This window comes from Molothrus aeneus, chromosome 2 (genome assembly GCF_037042795.1).
Source record: "Molothrus aeneus isolate 106 chromosome 2, BPBGC_Maene_1.0, whole genome shotgun sequence".
NCBI lineage: Eukaryota > Metazoa > Chordata > Aves > Passeriformes > Icteridae > Molothrus > Molothrus aeneus.
This window is the reverse complement of record NC_089647.1, coordinates 52,699,970-52,721,914: the sequence shown is the minus strand read 5'-3', so window position 1 is coordinate 52,721,914 and position 21,945 is coordinate 52,699,970. Positions and strand designations below refer to the sequence as shown.

The following is a 21,945-nucleotide window of genomic DNA, read 5'->3' as shown; positions in this document are numbered from 1 at the left end:
CCCCTTGCTATTCCACACACAAATACCTGTATATGATGGCATCATGTCTGTCAGTTCAAAAGGACTCAGTGTCACATCAAGCCACAACCCAGCACAGACTGAGAGCCTGCATGTGAGCAGTGCCAGGGCTGATGGGCCTCTTTAATGCAGGGAACCTTATTAGTCTGAATATTTTGAGACCACCGAGCCATCTAAATCTGCCATTGCTGACTTGTAGTCATAAGCAGTGCAAAGACATCTTCCCTTTTTTCCCCTTTAAATTAGTATTTTGGCATAAAATAGAGGGAAAAATTTATAGAAGTTTAGCTTTCATGCCCTAAATATAAACATACCCCTGGAAGACACACCAGCAGCTGATGCAGGAGCAGGAGCAGGTTAGTTTTTGACTAACCAAACTGCTTGGATTAGTAAATTCTGGAATAACAGCATTACAAACCCCAAGAAGCTGGGAACCTCATATACTGATTCTCCTGGGCCTTGAAAGAAACTTCAGAATCAGATCAAAATCCTTAGCTCAGACCTATCTCAGGACTGAACTTCTGAATCTTAAATTCTCTGCTCATTATTTTTAATCCATCTTTGTATTTTTTGTACCTTAGAGTGCATTATTCCTAGCGATGACATTACTTTGTCCATTTGTTCCCAGACACAGTCAAAGGCAAGTGGTCACTCTCAGCCATGATTTACTGAGGTCTCAGTGTCCCCTGTGATGTCATGGCTGTTTATAGCCTAAGGAAATCTCTCCCTGGAAAAGTAAACTCATTTAAAGAACTAATGATCATTGGAAACTGCCAAACAACTGCCTGGGAAATAAGAAGCCCAGAGGTGAATAACAGATACACACACTGACTGTCTCTTGATGAAGCGGGACAAAACTTCCCTTTTACTTTCGTCCTCAGTTCCCTTGTTCACAGAAATAGTAGGGTTGCAGAATAGCTAGGAATGAACTGCCACCGTGTGGCCAAATCACAATTTTATCTACCTTTCTAGAAATCTTCAAGAGCTGATGCTGTAAGTGACAGTCCCCAGCACTTAATTGTGGAAGTTTGTGCTCAATCACTTATTTTACTTTGGTGTCATGTGCTGTGTCTCCCTATCAGTGCCATAAACTTCTTGGTAAATTGTTGCTTCCTTCTCAATCTCACTTTTACTAAAGGGTGGAATACATCACTTTTAATTCCATAAATTCTTTTTCTATTTTCTCTCATAGCTTACCTCATCTTCTGTGAGGAGTCAGGGTATCACAGGCACTGAGTCATTCAGACGGTGATGCCTGGTCTTGCCTTATAAAAAATGGACAATATTTTAATATGACAAGCCTAGTAGTAGAAAACTTGTCATCATGCACTAAATTGAGGCTAATCAAGCAATGGGCTTTAGCTTCTGCTTCTCAGTCTGGTCTGAAGCAGCTGGGCTCATTTGTCATGGTTTGCCCTCAAAATTCTTCCAGAACATTTTTCTACCTGTTAAACTCACAATAGTTAAAGAGTCATTCCACCGACTTTATACAGCCTGTTTTCTCTTTACCATGGGCATCATTCAGAGCTACAGGCCCAAAAGTTGGCAAAACCCTCCTAAACAGAGCCTGCTGTGACTGGTCAGCTCCATGCTGCTTTCATCTCCTTGTGGGCCTGCTCCACCACCAAATCACAGGAGGCACTCTCCCAAATTTACCCAAGCAGAATGACAAACAGACCCAACAGCTGTGAAAATTTTCAAGACACCCACTAAGTGTGAATCTAATATTTTTAATACACCCCCTCAAAGCTGGAGCAGCAGATAGCCATGAATTTTTCTATGCATTACCTCTGAGGACTTCCTGTGTTACTCAAGGCAATGCTGACACCTTCTGCCTTCATTGTAACTTTATGGCACTGCAAGATTCAAACCAGAGCTTGCAGCTTGTCCAGCTGCCAACTTTCCATTAGCTGCCTATATTTCTTCTATTTCTGCCAAAGACCCTTACGATTTCACCTCACTTACATGCATTGTGATTGCACTGAGTTGCTCAACACAAAAAGACAAAATTATTTTGAATCCTCCAGAACATGATTCCTTCAACAGACTTCACCTCTCTTCAGTTTCTGGATTCTTGTACACAGTGTCTTTAGTTTCTCAAAGACAGATGGGGATGTGGTGTCACAAAAATTTGTAGCCAGGGCCACTTCAGAGCTAGCACTCAGCAATGACACAGGCTAGAAGGACCTGACATATCCTAATACTTCAACTGAGCTGGATTTGAAACAACAAACTATGAGATGTTTTTGCAAAGATCTTGCCTATTATTCCAGTGCACTCTGGGAAAGAGCTCTTGGGGATCAGTGCTGCAGGGAACACTGACACACAGTGACCTTGATCGATAGAGCTCCTGGTTGATGCCCTTCATTACCATGGCCTGGGGGCATGACTCAGAGGGCTCACTAACAATCTCTTCAAAAGATCTAGGTCACTCAGAGCTCTGCCAGCCATGAACAACTCTTCTGTGTGATTGGCACTGTCAGAACACCTCTAGTAGCTGCTTAATTTCTAGGATGCTATGCCTGAAAATACCTGCAGGTTGCAGCAAGGTCATTTAGAGGGCATACCGTGACAGAGAGAATCCCTTCAGTGTCTATGCAGAGAGCTCTTCCTGCAAAGCCACGAGGGAATGATTCAGCCCAGATGGGAAGCACTTTTGTAGGGTAACCAACTGCTCCTGGAAGCTGTGTAGAAAACTGCCTAGGATGAGCCAGTGCCAGGCAGGGGCAGGGTTCTGTCTTGGGATAATACAGAGGGTGCTGCCATCCACACTAAATCCTTCTCTGAGGAGGCAGCTGACACTAGGGGTGGAGATGGTCCCCTTTCCTCTCTCCTGCTCCCTTTGTGCTTCGCTAGCTGCTCTAGCACAGGTAGCACAAGACCTTTGAACCCTCAGCTCCCATCTCTGGAGAGAGTGCCCTGAGATGCAGGGACTGCTCTCCATAGCTCTGTTGGAGCTGAGCCATGTTCAGTGAGGAGCATACAGGGGCTGATATGCTAGAAGAAGAAGGAAGGTGCCTGTATTCATGGGATAGGTGATAGAACATGTTCTCAGAGAAAAACTGGTTTATTTTACTTGCTTAATTAGAATTTCCTAAGATGATGACTGGCTTGAAGTGAACTTTAAGAAAAGAGGAAAAAAAATGACAGAATCCAAGTAGAAACTATAAATCTGATTTCCCCCCCCCCCCTCCTCCTTTGTCTCTTATTCATAAAAGCAAACCCAATCTCACACTGAAGGTTCTGTGCTGGACAGCAGGGGGACCCTCACCCCCTATCACAACCAGATGATCAGAGATGTCTGTTTTACAAGGACAGACAAGAGGTTACAGGGAAGGACTGCTTTGCACATGCTGAAGCAGTCTGGTTCTGCACATCAAAATGCATTCTTAAAACAATAGCAAAGAGATCAGTTACTCCAATGCATAAAACCTTGGCACTACAAACATGAAACACAGCCCAGGGCAGAAAAACATTGGAATCCTTTTCTTCTTTCTTCTCATCAGTATTTTAATTATGCACATGCATAATTCTGTTGTAGTAACTCAAACAAGATGGTGAGATTTTCTGACAGCACCCATCCATGTTGCAGGTTCTAGTAGCAAAAAGATGCCCACACAGTCAGTAAAAATGTTCCTCGGCAACTTCAGTATGAAATTTTGTTTGGAGAGGAGTTTCAGGGTGACACAGTTGCCAAAAATGTACAGTTCTGAGCACTGTCCCCCTTCTCTCACACATACACAGAGCTGCAGCCTTGAGGCATGCCAGATCCTAGGGGTGTGTTTGGAACAAGCTGTGCTCTGGTTATCCCACCTGGCTGAGTGGAATTCCATGAATACATTCAGAGGCAGAATAGTTTAAAGGGCATTCAGCTCAGGGTGGACAGTACAGAACTGGGGAGGAACAAAGGCATCAATATAATATTGCACAATATAAAGGATACAGACTATTGTGAAAAGCACCAACAGCAGGGAGACAAAACCCAGACCTTAATTTAAAAACTCTTCTTGAATATGTATCAATTATGTTATTTAAACTGGTCATTTTCAAGAGGATGCAAACTAGGCCAAGAGCAACAAAAGCACCTCCAGAACTGAAGTGCTACAGAAACAATTCTTCCATCTGCTTCACAAACATCACTAGAAAAAGAATCAAAATGCTTTCATCAAACAGGAGATGCCAGCTCTGAATGGAGGAACATATGGTTTTTTGGCACTTTTCTATCTTATGACAGAAAGTGGCCTAGATGATTAAGTTCAGAGATATTCTGGCAACCCATGGCAGAAATGCCTTTTGAATAACTTAGTCCCAAGGACTGGGAACACAAATCAGCAAGAATTAACACCTACCAAATGTTCTGTGTGAGGGCACAAGGTTTATGGGGGTTTTCGTATATCAGATGGGCTATATTGATGGCCAGTGCCTTAGGAAATTCATCCAAGCCTGTGGACACAAAAACTACTGATCATAGAAACAAGGAAACAGTAGCAAATCACCAGCTGGTCATACCAGTGCTGCCATGATCCATCTGTCATAGTCCAGCACCAGCTGAATGATGCCAGATGAAAAAAAATCCGAGTAAGCAAAAGCTTGATCCCAAACACCTTAGCAAATTCTTAAGACAAAGTATGAGCTCTGACAGGCAGAGCATGGGTCTTATTAATCCCAAGTATCACATGGAATACATATCCCCTCTAAGATGAAGAGAAACACATCTAGACTTCATTCATCCTAATATATTGTCTTTAATAATGGAATAGCAGAATTCCAAATATTTTGTATAATCTAAAGGTGATGTGGTGGCTTTGTCTGCAAGTTCTCTTCTGCCCCTGAGAACAACCTTTGCTCCAATCTATTCACAAAATGTTCTCCATGACTTTAAGCTTTTCTAGTGTACACTGGGGTGCCTAGATTCATCAGCTGGGCGTTAGATGAAAACTAGCATGTGGTGTAACCATATGAAACAAGTTGCATACATTTTTGCATGCAGTGATTATTTTGATGCATCCAACAACAGAACCATTTCCAAGCAGAGTACAAAACACACTGGAGCACACGATTACCCTAAACACAAGTTTCTAATGCTGATTCCCTCACTCCAGCTCTTTTCTGCTCGTGCTGCAGACTGTGTATCTTGGTGCTGCTGTATACTCTCAGAACATAGAGTCAATGATGGCACTTACAAATTTTCACAAGCAACAGAAGGAGAAAATTCTGCTTCACTGCTCTGACATTGGAAACACCTCTGCAAAAACTCCAAAATATTTGCTGAATTCCTTGAACTGCTTTGCAGTACTGGAGTCAGAAGAAAAATTACTGCACCAGGCAATCTCTGAATCATTGCTTTCTATAACAGCACTAGAAAAAAAGGCTTGTCAAGCTGGAGTTCCCCCCCACCAAGCTGAATGACAAAGCAGTATTGTTAGGCACAGAAAATTTGAAGAGTTAAGCCCTCATATGAGTCCAACATTGGAATAGCCATGGCTTAAAATACGTCCCCTATGAAGAACTTTCAGTGACTGCACAGGTCACTTCTGGAGTGTAAGTGATGGATCAGTGGTAAAAAAAAAATTGAGGTCTTACATGCCCTATTTCATTTATTCTGTCTTCAAGTGAAAAGGGAACAAAAAGGGAACATTCTTCTTTCAACATTCTTTCTTGTGTGTTTTAGGCTTAAATTTTAAAGTGCTGTATGCCCCTTCCACAGCCTTGGGCAGGTACATGGGATGCCTTTCCAGCCTTTTCCTAGAGCCAGTGGTTCTCCTTTGACTGTTTCTTTGGGATTGCTTAGCTGCTTGGGCAGTGTCTTGTGAGTATCTCCGGGGAGCACGAAGGATCCAGTTTGAATGCAAACTGTGTTCACTCGTACTGGTAGCAACTGAAAGACAGAAGATAATCTGGGATTAACCACTTGTCAGTGACATTTTATCTGCACAGTGAGGGAACACAGCAAGGGTGCTTGCTGGGTCCTTCCTAGAGGCAAGATCAGGAGACAAACCTGGTTTCACTGCAGGATATCACTCAGGATGGGATTCATTTTATCTAGAATTTCAACACCTGCAGCATAAATATGAATGTGAGAGCTAGTCCCTTCAAATATATTCCTTGGGTACTGCTAAAATGACCTGCTTCAGTTATTCACCTCAGCCTGAAGCAAAGGTGAGACATATCTATATCCCTCTGCTGATTATACAGGACGACCTTAAATTGGCACATCTTCATTTCTTTGGGCAATCCCATTTTTTTCTGATGGAAACCTCCAGTTATTTAGCCTAATCATCAAATTACTTCTTTTTTGGTAGTTAAAAAGGAGTCACCCAGTCATTTCTCAAAAAAAAAAAAAAAAGGTGGAGAAAAAAATACATTTATACTTCCTATAATTCTCCAAAGACAGCTTGAGATACAAATGCAAGGGTGGAGTTCAGCCCTGAGCAGAAGGCAAGCACTATTCCAACCCTGCACGTGCTACATTTGCCATGTAATGACTGCACATAAAATAGTTGCACCCATTCAACAGGGAACAAGTGACATATCACTGTAATTTCACATATTGCATATAATGGTCCTAGGTCTGGGAAGCAAAACTAGAGGACAACTGATTAATTAAATAAATTCATTAAACAAATGTGACATCACAATGCCTTTCCTTCCTCTACCCTCTGCACCCCAAAACCCATCATATTTGGCTGGTTTATACTGCACCATCAAAATCAACATCCACATTTGGCAGATCCACGTCAGGAACTCTCCGCCATCTCTCTGAGTCCAGGTCTGCAATCACTGAGTCAAAGAAGGCTATTGCTTCTCTTACATCTGAACTGGACTGTGGGCCTTTTCTTTCCATGGATGCCTGTTGATCAGACAAAGGAGAAAATAGTTAGCCAAGGGTTGGGCACAATGATTTCTTAATGAGCATACTCTATATGGAAGATGTGTTTGATGCCACAATTCAGGCTGTCAGAAAATAAACACAGGTCCAAACTACTCCACAGTGTAGAAATCAAAGAAAGCAGGGCAGTGGATATCTAACCAATATCCATCCTGTTGCATGTTCAACAACAACTACCTTCCACTTGGGCACTACTGGCCAGGTGTTTTGAAATCCCTCGGAATCCATGTACCAGGCCATTTAATTGGGTGGCTAAATGACAGCTGGGTTTTATGACCAAATTTATTCTGCCTAGCACTAGGTTCCTAAGGAGAAACACATTAGAAATGTAGTCATGCAGGGCTCCTTCTGTAATTAATGCTGGGCTCCAGTAGCTTCAGAAGATGAGTCAGGCCTTAAGTAGGCTGAACCCTCCTCTGCAGCCAGCTCTTTCTCTCAGCTGAAAAGATATTGAGGGGTAACTTTGTTACTAATATAAGCATCTTATTAAAATGCCTAGGTTAGGTGAAATTAATCCAGATCTAAATTGCTGAAGTCTTTTTGAAATTAAAAAGGATGGTGTGCGCTAAATTATGAGTCATTCAACACTGTGATAATTCCCACAGGAAAGGCACACAGTTTAAAATTAGGAGCCTGTCTTGATGAAAAAGGAAATGCCTATCTATAAATGCTGAAGCAGTCATAAAACCTGGGTTAGGGATTCTGAAGGTACAAATGGGATGAATAATTCCTGCCAGGCTCTACCTAATGAAGGTACATATATTTTCCTTGCTAGTCCAAGTCAGGTATATTGTCAGGCTGCAATACCAGCTCAGAAAATTGCTACCCTGGGTTTCAATGAGACAAAAGGATGCGTGCCATGTCACACCTCTGAAGGACCAGCCTGTTCCCTGTTCTGTGGAGGCAGAGAAATGAACTAGCTGATTCCCCTCCTGACATTATGGGTTGATTGACATCCTGAGAAGTGCTAAAAGATAGCTGCTACCACACATCTACTGGAAATAGTGACTGTATTATGACTAAGCTCTTATTGGTTAAAAGGCATTTTAAAGACATGCCAATGTGCTCCCCACATCTGACCCACCTCTCTTCTTTTCTTCCACTAGACACAAGTGGCACATTTTGAATCCATAGTGAAATCCCAGTTTTGATCTTTGGATCAAAACTCCCATGGGGACAGGTTTGTCTGGACAAATTACCTTCCTATAAATCATGCAGCAGGTTAGAGAAAGAAGTGAATTCCCACTGATAGGTAATTTAATAAGAGCAGGTAGCCTGGGGCAAAACGATTCATGCCAGGTGATAACACAAACTTTGCAATCTGTGGACATAAAATGTGTAGTTAGGAAGAACAGTCTGAATTGTGTAAAAGGCTTCTTGACCTCTCCCTAATTTTTACAAAGCCAGAGGTGTGCAGCTGTGACTCTGCCATTAGTGTTGGCAAGAATACTCTGCTGGTGTTTCCTGTCTGTTTCCAAGGGGATGGGTGATGGAGTGAGCATGCCAGTCACTACCAGGACTGGTCATACACAGGGCCAAAGTCAGATGACAGCATTCTTAGCCTCAGACTTTGGGAGATCCAATTGTTTGCCAAAAAACAAGTTAAGCTTTGGTGCTTTACTTAAGCAGTATTTTCAGCAGCACATCTCAGAAGTTCACAAACCATTCTGACACTCTGCTGTGACAGAACATCTAAATATGGCAGCAACATTATTTAACGTCAACCTGGCCTAATCAGTAATTTCAGCCCTATATCCCTTCTTCCCACCATCCCCATTATTATCCAGCTTAAAGACTGCACTGGATAACCTGTGAGCCTCCTGTTGAAGTCTTGTTTGCAGTCATGTTACCTAAACAGATCATCCCACTTGCTGCAGTCCTTTGTTTTGTCCTCACTGAATGAAGTCTAGAGTCAAAGTAACCACTGAACTGTCCAGTGACATGCTAACTTATAAAGCTTTTATTTCTAGGATACATGGAAATAATCTGCACCAAAGATGATATTCCATTTTTATTTTTGTATTTTCATGACAGTAAAGGGTTAAGAATTTCACTGTCTAGAAATGACCCACCAACTTATTAATGAACAGAGAAAGGAAACCTTAAGAATTCCTCATGCCCCACATTCTACCAGTAGAGGTTGCACTGATGCTAAATGTAGCACTGACAAACTAACTGACCAGTCAGAAAAAAAAATCCTCTTTGTTTCAGTGAATTTATAATTATTTTGTGTAAGTAATTTTGTCAATAATAAGACTGCCAGAAAATCCTGAGATTACTGCATTTGTCAGTCAAGCTGGACTTCACTAATCATAGTGAAGGACTCCGAGGTACTTAAGTAGAATGTCAGAGCTTGCCCTTTCATTTCCAACATTTTCCATACTCTCACAACTTTTTCCTTTCTCTCTCCCAACATTTCCCCCCTCAAACAGAGACATATACATTTCTTTCTATGATCAGTCATTCATTCCTAATTTTACACTGCTTAGAAAGAATCTCAACGTATTTAGCAACACTTAAATTGATGCAAAAGAAAAATGATAACTGACTGAAAGCAGTAAAGAAGAAAATCAATACAGGTGACATAGCTTTGATGATTTTGTTGCTTAAGACTAAGTACATGGCAAAAGTTCTTGGAAATTACCTTAGAAGTCTCTTTGGAAGGAAGTGGAAGAAATGACTTTTTTCCAGTTTTGGATGATCTTGTGGATGCTGGAGAATCTGCAGCCATGTGCATGGATTTCAAGTTATTGATGTTTTCAAGATATTTTTTCCTCAAGGCTAGCAGATCCTGCAGGTACTTCAGGCAGTCCTGAGTCTTAGAGTACATCCAGTCTCTGTCTTCCTCTTTTGGCTGAAAGCAAGAGTCGATGCTGGTTGTACTTCTGCACTTTTTTAGCGGTTCACTAACTTTTTCCTGCTCACCTCCAAGGACATACATGGAAGTGCTGCGGATCAGTCTCACTGCAGAACCAGCTCCATCACTGTAAGGAATGTCATCTGTCACGTTTCTTCGCTGGGAGTTGGGGTGAAATATAGAATGGATCTTTTTGAACATAATGTGTCACTTCCTCCCCTTTATACTTTTTCAGCTCCTTAATTTCACACTGGATCTGGCAATCAGCAGCAGTTACCTTTGCCCTCAGCAGACAAGAAAAATTGCCACTTACTGTTATGAGGAGGGGAAAAAAATCCCTATGGCTGCATCAATTGTTTTCAGTCTAACATTGTGAGAAGCATGATGGTAACACAGAAATATCTTTTCTATTCCATTTGTGTCTGTGAAAGATCTTTGTCCTTTCCTCGGTTTAAAATATAGCTGAGGAGGTCAAAGAGCATGCTTTGACCTTTTGTTTGGTGTCTGGTCCCCATAAAAAGCATCAGCACGGAGGCAGGACTTCCCTCTCCCTCGATTCCTGCGGGCTCCTGGGTTCCCTGAGCACCGGCTGCAGGCGGCCGGGGGCGCTGGCCGTGGTGCTGATCCGCTCCCGACCGCCCCGGGGGGATGCTCGGGAAGAGCCGGCTGGAATCGGCCTCCACAGGGCCAAAGTCTGGAAGGAGAGGAATAGTTTCTGTCGAGTGGAGTCCAGGTGCTGAAAGAAGTGGCTCTGGGCTTCACCCGGCAGTAACCAGGAGATGGCTTCAGCTACCTGATAGCTCAGTGCTGCCAGGAACCCAGCGGATTCAGATGTCAGGCTCTGTTACACTCAATACAAAGATGTCCTGTGTAAGGGATGCTGTAAAATAAAACACTCTTCCAAAGTACTCCTCTGGCAAAATGTTTCAGACAGAAACACAAGAATTTGTATCTTTCCACATTAGCTGTCGTCCTAGATTGGTGTAAGAACATTTAATACAGCGAGTTTGATGGTTGATTTTTGGCTGAAGGTACTGAGAAACTTTGACTTTTATTGGCATACTCGAGGCATGGCTAGTATTTGTGACTGTGTCCACGTGATGTATGCTTTGGAGATAAGCAGATAGTGAACTGAGGCAATCAACAACAATTTAAAAGCAAGCAGACATGCCCCAAAGGGTTTTCAAAATAGTTTGTTCAAAAGAGTTTTCACAGCTGATCCCACCCAAGCATTGACTGCTTGAGAAAAAATAATTATTTTCAAATCAAATAGATATCACCCTGCAAATGCTACTGAGCAAATTTCTTCTAATGCCTCTGGAAGTGCTAATTGGAGGCTGAGGCATCCCAAGATATGTAGGATCTCAACAGAAAAGATAGCTTGGCACATAAATTTGTGCCTATTGCTTTGGGAACTCTGAAAACTGGACACTAAACGTCAACCACAACCATCTCAAATTGTTCCTTTTATTTATAGCTAAAGTTAGTATGTACTTATAACAACTAAGAATTGAGGCAAACCAGTTTTGCCACTTTTTCTGCCTTCTAATAGTAGAATTCCCATTGCAGCTGAAAGCAGCCTAGAGATTGTTCTAAAATATAGTCAGCTGTTTGGTATCTAGTACTTGTATGGAGGTATTCCATTATTGATTCTCTCTAAAAGTCTACTCAATCCTCCAAATAACAGATAGAGTTGACCTTATGCTAGCACAGATCATTAGAACAGTGAAAAAAATATGAGCTTTCTCACCAGATTTGCCTGTCTGAGATAGATAAAGTTTTGGGTCATCAATACTAACACATAATAATAATAATAATAATAATAATAATAATAATAATAATAATAATAATAATAATAATAATAATAATAATAATAATAATAATAATAATTCCATCTACATATTGATTTCCTTTTCAGAGCAAAAGGCTGTAAGGGGGTTTTAATATACTGTCCTGAGTGGGGGAGATAAATATCTGTCACAGCCATTTCAGGGAACTTGTTTACTAAGTTAAGAAAATGAGATTTTTTCCAGAATAACCCTGATAAAAATGTACATAGATTTGCTACATGGGATAATGGTCTTTGTTTATAGAGATGATACAATAGCAGTGAGCCTCAGAACACTCTAAGGCCTCTTAGTTCTCTTAGTCAGAAAACCCATAAATCAAGACAATCAGTGGGAAATCAAGAAAATATTGATAAAGGCTTGAATCAATAAGGTCATTGGGAACTCCACTGAGAAACTGCTTATAGTATCAGACATTATCTTTCAATTGCAGATTGATTTATAAACGCACCTGGGCTTATAAAGACCTACAGGGCAAAGAAAAAACCAGAACCAACCAATGAACCAGAAAACCCCCCAAGGTTCTGTTGATGAAACCACAGGAAAAGGTACACCTGTGAAGAGTAAATCTGATTATATGCACTGCATTTGAAAAACATTTCGTATGGGCCATAGCTTTTCCTACCCTGCTTCAACTGAATATTAAAAATGTATGCTGACATCTCACTAATTAAAAAAAAAAATAAAAAAGCTTTCAGGCTTTTAAGAGAGTTCTCAATTTCAAACATGTTCATTTCCAATTTTTTTAAAAGCTTGCTGGGTAACATTCATTCTGTGCCAACATATGTGTCATTCCCATTGTTCATGGTGTTGTTAAAATAAAGAAGTATTAATAAATGCATGAAGCAATACAATAACTGCATTATATAATAGAATTTAATTTGCAGTCATAAAAGGTCGTTTACAATTATTTCAGACATGAATGTTTTATTCTATGCTTTGATAATGGGCAGTGAGACAATCTTTCCTATTGTATATTAATTTGTTTTCTTCAGAGAATCTACTGTAATTTAAATAGCTCCATGGATTTAAAAATTTAAAGGATTAAATAAAGGATATACTCTACTTTGTTTTCTAAGAAGAGAAATGCCACTAGAAATGTTTTCTGAGGTATTTTCCTGTAAGGCATTTGCTTTTAAATGTTTCCAGAGTAGTGTTTCATTTATTTATACTCAAACTCTCTTTCCCATGCACCTGTAAGTGTCCCTTTTTAAGTAAATAACAGGGCAATTATAATTCAGCCACAACCACAGATCACAGGTCTCTTCCCCACAGTTACTGTTGTGGACTGAATATGCTACTGTTATCTAAGACAGCTGGAAACTAAAAGTGAGGGTCTTATTCAAGAATTATTTCCTTCTGCACAGACACTCATCAAATGCCAAATACAGCTAAGAAGAAAATTTAATTCTCTTAATTCTAAGTTCCAAATTTATGGACAGCTATTAAATCATAAATAAAGACCTCTCAAAGAAAGAGCTTGTGAGAAGCAGATCAAATAGACCAGACTCATCAAATAGACCACACTAAATATTTAATGGCATCTAAGATTACTGGCTTTGACAAGGCAATGCTCACACCTTGCTTGTTCATTTGGCTACTTGAATCTGACTTCATTTACTTAATGTTTTTTGTTTCAAGTCACTTTTTTTCCTATTACTGCTTTCAACAAGTCTGTTTTCTTTGCAGCTACCAGTGATCTAAATTCCATTTAACAACACCCAATCACTTCTAAAATTGGTTTTTGTTGTTTTTTTTTTTTCTAGCCCTGGCATTCTGTCAGCTCCTGATCCACTATGACTGGATAGGAAAGTCAAGTTAGAAAATCCAATATATGTGCTTTGTTTAACTAAATTAACTACACAGTTGGAAAAAAAACCCATAAAATCAAATGTACAGATAAATACACTTAAGCATTTTTATCAATAAGTTATTTGTCAAAATGCATTTTTTTCTCTTGAATAACATGCCAACATGCATACAAATCTCTTTACTTGATGGTTAAATTTCATCATGAATGATACAAAGGAATGTCAAATCATCCTGGAAACAAAGTTCTGATTTCAAACAAGAAAATCTTTGAAAAACTGTAGATGTCAATGTATTCTTTTTTTATCAATTCTTTTTTTATCAAAGTTTTATCAATCTATTGTATCATATCAGTTAGAATAATACATTTTATTATATTTAAAAATTTAAATGAGAACACTTTCTTTGCTTTTAAAGAAAAAAAAGTTCCACACATAAAATATGTGAGTGGATAGCAAAGTTACTGAGGCTTGTGCTATTTTAGCTAGTTCAGAAATTAGAGCACAGTTGTCAGCCTCTGGTGAACTCTTCCATGTCTATGTAGCTGCATAAAAAGTAGATTCTTTGGACAGAGCTAATTGAGAGAGTCCAAAACAGAGGACAACAAAGTAAGAAATTCATAACAGCAAGAATCAACACTTTGCTCCCTAGTCCCTGACTATTTAATATATTCCATTGAAGTTCTGCAAAGACACACACACACACACACACACACACACACACACAACCTGTTAAATATTTAAGAGGAAGACAACAAATGCTGAGCATGCTGAGACCACAGCTCAGTTCTAAAAAAAATTAGCACCCCTGGCTGCATATGGCAGTAGTTATGACACTTAGTGGTTCGAAGATCACACATACTTTAAAATATGAGCTGGTGGTGCATTTCCAAATCCTAAATCAGGTGCTGATCAGCAGTGCTTTTGGAGGTTGGCAGGAAACATCCATCATTAGAGGTGCAATAGCACTGGTTCCTACCTTTCACTGGCTAAAAGTGAAGATGGAAGAAGAACTGACCTTGTTACAAAGCAAAGAAAAATCCTCAAGAATGGTTATATCTGCTCTTTCAGCCCACAGAGGTAACAGGCCGTTCTGCCTTCCTAAAACTGCAGTCAGGAACTGCTTGATATTGTTCCTCTTTTGGGAAGTTCACAAAATATGGGAAAGGAGATAAATTCTGATACCATGCATTTCAAACATCTATGACTGCTTCTTTGAGGCATTAAAGTGGAGAAATCAGTTTCTCAAGATTGAAGATAGAGATTTTCATTTGAGTTGATTCAGAGGAAAATGCAGTGAAATCTCTTTGTTGCCCACCTGTCAATCTTGATTTTTAATGGTACATGCTTGAGCCGTGTCAGACAACACTAACCTGTCAAAACAGCTGAGTCACAACATTGACTCTCCTAACAGAAGACAAATAGGTTTTTTGTAAATCTGGAACATCAACTTTCCATCTAACCTAAATTTTAATCAAAGTATTACCATTTGACTTAGAAGGCATATACTCTCCTTAAATTTTTGCCACATGAAAAATTTCATTCATTGATCAGGTTTTGTTGCAGCATAAGCACAGCCTGGTACCAACAAAAGCTGTGACTGCATTCCTACCAGGCATGAGAAAATAAAGAAATGCTGATTCATGTGCAGTAACACGTATGGAAAATTATTACACAAATGAGATATCAATCCTTTAAAAAAAAAAAAAAGATGATTATGATGATGATAATAATGTTGTTGTTGAGGAAATTTTTGCATATACTCTGTAACGAAGCAAAAAGATGAACACCAGTGAAACACAACCTACTTTAGACCTATGTCTACAGCTGTTGTTTGGCAGCCTTTTCAGAGGGTGAGAGGTTACCACACTTATCCCCTGCTGTATCTAGCCTCCTCCTTCCTTTTGTTTCCTCAAACAACCATGCTATCATTAAAAACTCCATCTCTTTGACAAGCTTGACAAGGGAACTTTGTCTTGTCTTCTGTCACACGGGGTCAAGGGAACAACCAGTTGCCCTTGCTTGTTTTGTTGGAGGAATTCATGTCCTTTTAGTGGAATCTCTGTTAGGACCTTTCAGATCTTTGTTAGTCTTTGTTGAATTAGATACTGTCTCGCCTCTTGAGTCCTTTGTTCCCAAGATGGCTGAAGAATTATTGTGATGTCCAGCTTGTTGCCTGTCACATCCATCAACCATTGATGGAGTCTTTGGCAGGTGAATATGATAAATAGCCAAAATTCCTTCATGATAGCTCAATGAGGAATGGAGGTTGTAAGCAGCAGTTCTTCAAACTGGTTTATAAAACACAAACATTTAAATGACCTGTCTGTCTTGATCTCTAACTGGATCATCTGTTACTCATTCCAGTTAAATTCTAATACACAATTATCCTTCCCACAAAGGATGTTCATAGGAGGAATAATGAAAAGGGACAGCGTGTCTTTGGAAGTCACAGGGCTGCCAGACTCCGTCAGTCATTCCCAGGCAAGGCCTTCTCACGATACCTCCAAACTTTTTCATAGGCACTCTTGGATCTTATAATTATCTCCTTCCTGCTCTGCTAACCCAGTGAAAAAGGACAAAGCTAATTTAAGTGGAGAAGCAAAAAAGGAGCAGTTTGGCTGGGATATCTGAGTAAGAGGGCTCAGTGCAAGTGAGGTATCATTGGCGCTCTAGAGAAGATGGAAATACAGAAGAAATTACCAATTCTTCTTCAACATTTACCAATAGTGGGGCTTTTGCATCTTAACTTTTTTCTGTTCACATCACAATGTATCTGGAAAAAAAATAAACCTGTATATAGCCTAAAACACAGCCTGCCCTGTCCCTGTCCCCACTGCCACAACATAATTAATCAAAGGGGACTATTATCTTTGCCATAAGCTTCTTGAACACACCTCCTAGTACATCTCCTTCAGCACCTGCAAAGGCACTTCCAAAGTGAAGCAACTTTGGTTGTGCTAAGGAATACAAGAAGCCAGCCAGGGCCCTTTCAGCAGGGAGCAGCTACACCTGCAGTGACACCCTACAAGAACCAAATCCTACAACACCATCACCACCACGAGTGTGCCTCACCAGCCGTCTGCTCCAGCAACTGCTGGCATCACTCCATGCACCGTGAGAATGGAAAAGTTTTACTGATAATAGGTAGCTCCCTGAAGAGAAGCAACCGAAAATAGGCAGGACAATTATTAAGCAGGTTAGTAGGAGCAGTTTTTGTTGCCTCTCTCTGAGTGGTCAGTAAAGAAGCAGGAGAAATCAGATTCCATGTTTTTCTTTCACATTTGCCAGTTTTAACATAAAATGTGGTAGCTGGTAAACATGAATTCTTTCTCCTTGGATAATTTGATCTTTTGCCTCTACTCACTTCCCACCTACCCAACCTTCCACTGTCCTTGTAACACAGCCAATCTGTATTAAGACACATTTAAAGCATTGAGGAAAGAGAAGAAGAGGTGGCTCCACAGCCTTGCCTACCACTTCCAAGCTGAACTTCAAAGACCATTTCCCCTATACTCCCTGAGAATAGTCAAATAATATACACAGGTGTGGCTACTTGCAGGGGCAAAAGGGAGTTCATTTGGGATCCTCTGAGGAACTCTCAATCAATCAATACCTTCTTCCAGAGTAGCTGATCTATGATGTGGAATCTAAATATGAGAGGAAAAATATCATACTGAAGCAGTGGCTACACAGAAGCTGCAAAGAGGCCCACTGCCAGCCTGTTGGGCACAGGGTAGCTGCTTTCAGGTATCTAGATTCAAAAAGCCTGCATGAAGCCCTTCAGCAAGTTGCAGACATGGACACTTGATGTGTCCCTGGTGCAGGTATTGCTTGCAGTGGGTCCACATTTGAGATGGCTCATCAATAACAGTGAAGAAAGTAAGATAAAAATATTTACACTGTTATCTACTCATATTCTTAAAACAACCTGGAAAGTCTTCACAAAGGTGAGATTTCAGCCAGGTCAGAAAATCACTGAGATGTAGGCACAGGTGGTCATGGATGGTGAAATGAGTTTGCAGCTTGGCAAGGTGTTTGCAGTAATCTGCAAAGCCAAATGACACTTTCCAGGCTAAGATACCTGTTAAATTCACAAAGCTTGCAAGTCAACTTAGTCTGTGCTCAGAGGAATATGGAAATTTTTTATTGCTGTGCCCTGAAATGTGGCAGAACATGTGCCTTTGGCCCAAGGTGGGCAAAACATGGAGATGCTAGCTGTGTTTTTCTCTGTGACCTCCAGGTCAGGCAGGAGGGAGTGAAACTAGGTTAACTGAAACAGAAGGAAATATTCATGTGAACCCTGGTGAACTGGAACAGCTGAGTCTTACAGGCCTGTAATCTGAGCATCAGCACAAAATGAAAGGGACAGTCAGACTGGCAAGGACTGAGGCAGCCAGCATTCCTCTTGTGATTTTTTTTTTTTCTAAAACCATTATTTCAGAAAAAGTATCTCAAGGAAACTGTGATAGTTACAGAAACACACAGGCCAAAGTTACAGATCAAACAGCTGCCAGAGCTGGCAGCAAGCAAAGGTCACTGCACTTGTGAGTCAAAACACACTCAGCAAGGACTTCATGGAGGACCTTCAACACATCCACTGGGGCTAAGCAGATACAACAGGAACATCCAGAAAAAATTGCTGCAGTGGAAATGAGCTGCAATCTATCATCTATAATCCTCCCTGCATAAAAAGAAATCCAATTGTCTGAAAACATGAGGCAGCAGAAACTGAGTTGATATTTTAATTTAATTCACTTCAGTTCACCTTATTGACTTTAACAGTATGCAGAACACTATCTTTTATCACTCAAGTGTCACTGTTCTTCATTTTTTGCATAGTCAATATGGTTATGGTTATTGATGTGCTTATGAAATATGCACTTAGATTTCTTCACAGTTTGCCTGGATGTGTGCCTGTGGATATCAAAAATTGTTCTGTGGTGTCTGGGTGGGGTTTTTGGGGGAAAATTGAGGTAGTTTCAGGGGGAACTAGGTAGGCTGCCCTCACAAAACCAACCTTCACAAGGTCACAGACCTCTTTGCAAAGTTCACTGCTGTTATGGAGCTTATAATGTCATTATATTTTCCAAGAAGTGCTCTATTTATTCCATTTCATTGGCGTATCCTGGCAGAAGGGATTATGTTTTCTCCTCACTCTACATGACAGACAATTCTTTTTTTTCTTTCTGAAAAAGAAAGTCTGAAAATCCAGGTTACTGTGCAGAGACCAGGCTTTTCTTTCTGCCTTTCCTGAGCCTGTGGGTCAGCTCACAGCACCTTAGCTACTGCCAGAATATCTGCAGAATGTCCATCGGTCAAAGACAACACCCACCCCAGAGAGCTGCGTTCCCTTCTTGCCAGAATTGAACTGCTCGTCCCAAACTATAGAGATGCTGGGGGTTGCCTGGCTTTTCCCACTGTCTTCCTCCTCTTCTGAGTCAGCGATGGTTTGGAACACGAGGGAGGATGCTCACAAGGCCCTCAGCAGTGCTCGCTCCCGAGATCGGCTCCTTTTGCCGATCAGTTTCACCGCTAGATGGGAGCCTCGACCTCCGGAGTCTCCGCGTCTGACTCCCGGCTGCGCCACTGCACACACGAGCTTCCCAGGGACGCGGATTTTTACCTGCACTAATAACAATATTCTCTGGGCTAAGACATTTCTTTAGCTCGTACACGGAAGGTATAAAACTGTACAAACCTCCCAGGTGCGGTGGTATTCTTAGACAAAACTGTAGAGAGTACTACAGCTGTATCTGTACAGGTGATATGATGATAGATAGGATTGGCCATGGATAAAAAAAGGGACGAAAACAAAATGACTGCTTCCCTCCAGTCTCAGCACAGGAGGTAATCCCTGGTGGTTCCCAGCTGGGCTTGCACTGAGGTCCCCAGGGCAGCCCTGAGTCCCCAGGGCATAACATAAACAGGAGCTATATACTCCAATTTCCTTACAACGTTTCTGTCTGCAAGCACCACAAAAACAAAGAGTGAGTTTTCAATGGTTGCTATAAGAAATTACTCGCAAAATGTTTCTCATGAATGAATATTTTTATGTCTTATTTCCAAGAAGCGAAATGTGAATTTTTATTTTATGGATTCAAGGTGCTTAGGATGCATGGCTCTCATGGGAATATTCTCTAACTGAGGAAGTAGCTCTCAGTAATGGGATATGAACGGCTGAATACTCACAATTATGAACTCAGAATTTGCTTCTGGAGAAAACTCATGCTGGCTCTTAGCCAATATCAATGAAATCAATGGCAGATATTCCTGCTCTCTAATGCCAAGCCAGATGCTGCGAACTCCACTGCTTTAGAAGACAGCAAATTCATTTCAATACTTGGACAGAGCAAACAGAAAACCCAGTTTACAGAAATTGGCTTAGAGAGTCAGAAGACCATTTGTGAGAAGAATTTCTGATGCTCATGCATCATTAGTCCTTACTTTTATAACCCCACAGAAAGCTCCTTGTTTCATGCTCTTCACTATTTTTTTAATAAAAGTGCAGGTATCTGGCATAATCTTGCTGTATGCCAACTGTTTCCACACACAGTGCCACAGCTGTAATTTCTGTAGTGGTGCTGAATTCAGCTTTAGGAGCTGAATTCAGAATTAGAATTAGCATTCATTTTACATTAGATGTTATGCATCTACGTCTGTGCAGGAACATCAGATAGTGAAAGGTCACACCCCCACCTCTGAGGGCAACATGGATTACATCTACCTAAATAAATTCTCTTTTTCCCCCCAGAATATCTGAGTTTACCTTTTAAGCCAGCTGGAAAGACTGTGCTCTTGCCCCGATTGTGATGTGCGCTGTTTAGTGGGGCTCCAGAGGGTACAAGCCAGAATTGCCAAAAAGCACATAGCCAGTGTGGGCTATCACAATCTGGTCATGATTGCACAGGGACATGGTCCTGTTCCATCCAACAGTCCAGGCACATCTCTTAAAGGCTGGGCCCTGAGCTGGTATAGACAAGATAATTCAAGGGATTTACCCACATTCACTGAAGTCAAGGATTTGGTACACACTAGCACATATTGGTACAGGTTAGGGAAAAAAAACCACTATGGATTTGTTTTTGTTATAAAATAGCTGGAAATTTCATATTGCCATTTTTAAATGGATTGTGTGTAACACAGAGAGCAGAATCAATACTCTTATAGGCTTCACAAGCAGCTCTTTTCTCTTGGGTGGCAGCTCTTTCCTCTAGAGCTCTGCCTGGGATAAGAATTGTGCTGTCATTACTCTAGATGTCATTAATCCCTTCTGTTCATTTAAGTCAATTTTTTTTATAGTGCTGCTTGGTTTTATTGGTTGTCTTTTTTGGGTATTGGGGCAGAAGGGGGAAGAAATACCATCTCTGTGAAGCAATTGCATTTTGATAGGCAATACTGCTGCTCATTGCAGGAAGAGGGATGCCTTATGTTTATGAACTAGACCACCCCATATAGCAGCTCTCCCTGTGGGATAAACTATTTAAAGTTTACAGGTAGTGTATCTAACACTCCAAAAACTTTACTTTCCCTGGAAAATTGTTTGGTTTGTGTAACCAGAGATTACACTGGAGATAATTATAACTCAAATGGATGAAAAATCTTGGACTTGGTCGTGGTTTCTTTGCCTACACATTCCCATTCATTCCCTGGGTTACAACATGGTCCCACACCAGCTGGAGCTTATGGCTAAGCTTGACAGAACTTGAGCACTACAGGACAATAGTCTGAACTGATAATATCCAGCTCATACACACATTTTATATGGTAACAAGGAAAGGAAGAAGCTATAGCTGAATGGAAGAAAAAAAAGAAAACACAAAACATCAACTGATAGGAATCATGAGTAGGTGCACTATCTGAAAACACTCTGAATTAATATCTGAAATGAAACACATGTCAGATTGCCAGTGTCTCTATAAGAAGTGCCAATTACTCTGAAAGCCATTTGGGGGCAAAAGCAAAAGGCTCATTCTCAGCAGTATCAGTACTGATGGATTGATAATGTCACTATTGCATCACTGCCTATTGTGGCAGGAATTGTGTTCATTGAATGGAAAACTGTAAATAATATATACTGAGCTTCTGTATACAGCACCTTTTTTGTCATACTAATAATTTACAGTTTTCTGTGATTTGCAGATGGCTGAGATTTTGCAAGTGGAAAATCCATACAGACAGAGTTGAAGCTGCTATATGTGAAGAGATGAGAATGCCAGTCTGATAACTATAACTTTAATCCAGAATTGATTTCAGTTTTATTTTAATCTATAGTTATAACACAGTCATGTGAACATCCATTTAATAGGCCAAATTGCTGATTTTTTGCATCTTTTTATAAGCCAACTTCTGCCTAGACATGCACCAGATTCAGTAGATTCACAATCTTTTCCTTAATTTAATTACTAATAAAGGTGTCTGCAGAAAACTTTTTTGGATTGCTGAGTTTTACAAAGTTTAATGTTGTTTTACCAGCCAGAGATATAAGTTAAAGGCTTCACTGGTTCCAATGTCTGATACAATTAG

General features: G+C 40.5%; 1 protein-coding gene across 1 annotated transcript; it reads right to left on the bottom strand.

Annotated features, from left to right (window-relative positions):
- Nucleotides 1-5,663: 5,663 nt before the first annotated feature.
- Nucleotides 5,664-9,965, bottom strand: C2H13orf42 (chromosome 2 C13orf42 homolog). Its single transcript, XM_066571773.1, has 3 exons — nucleotides 9,552-9,965; nucleotides 6,721-6,868; nucleotides 5,664-5,896 (listed from the first exon to the last, which is right to left on the bottom strand). The coding sequence occupies exons 1-3, from the start codon at nucleotides 9,963-9,965 to the stop codon at nucleotides 5,664-5,666; spliced, it is 795 nt and encodes a 264-aa protein (XP_066427870.1).
- Between the last annotated feature and the right edge of the window lie 11,980 nt (nucleotides 9,966-21,945).

Excerpts from the sequence above, each read along its gene's own strand:
- C2H13orf42 (XM_066571773.1), bottom strand. The coding sequence starts at position 9,965 with ATGTTCAAAAAGATCCATTCTATATTTCACCCCAACTCCCAGCGAAGA. Across the intron at positions 6,869-9,551 it reads CTTCCAAAGAGACTTCTAAG|GCATCCATGGAAAGAAAAGG; the intron begins GTAATTTCCAAG and ends TCTGATCAACAG. Across the intron at positions 5,897-6,720 it reads TGTGGATGTTGATTTTGATG|TTGCTACCAGTACGAGTGAA; the intron begins GTGCAGTATAAA and ends TCTGTCTTTCAG.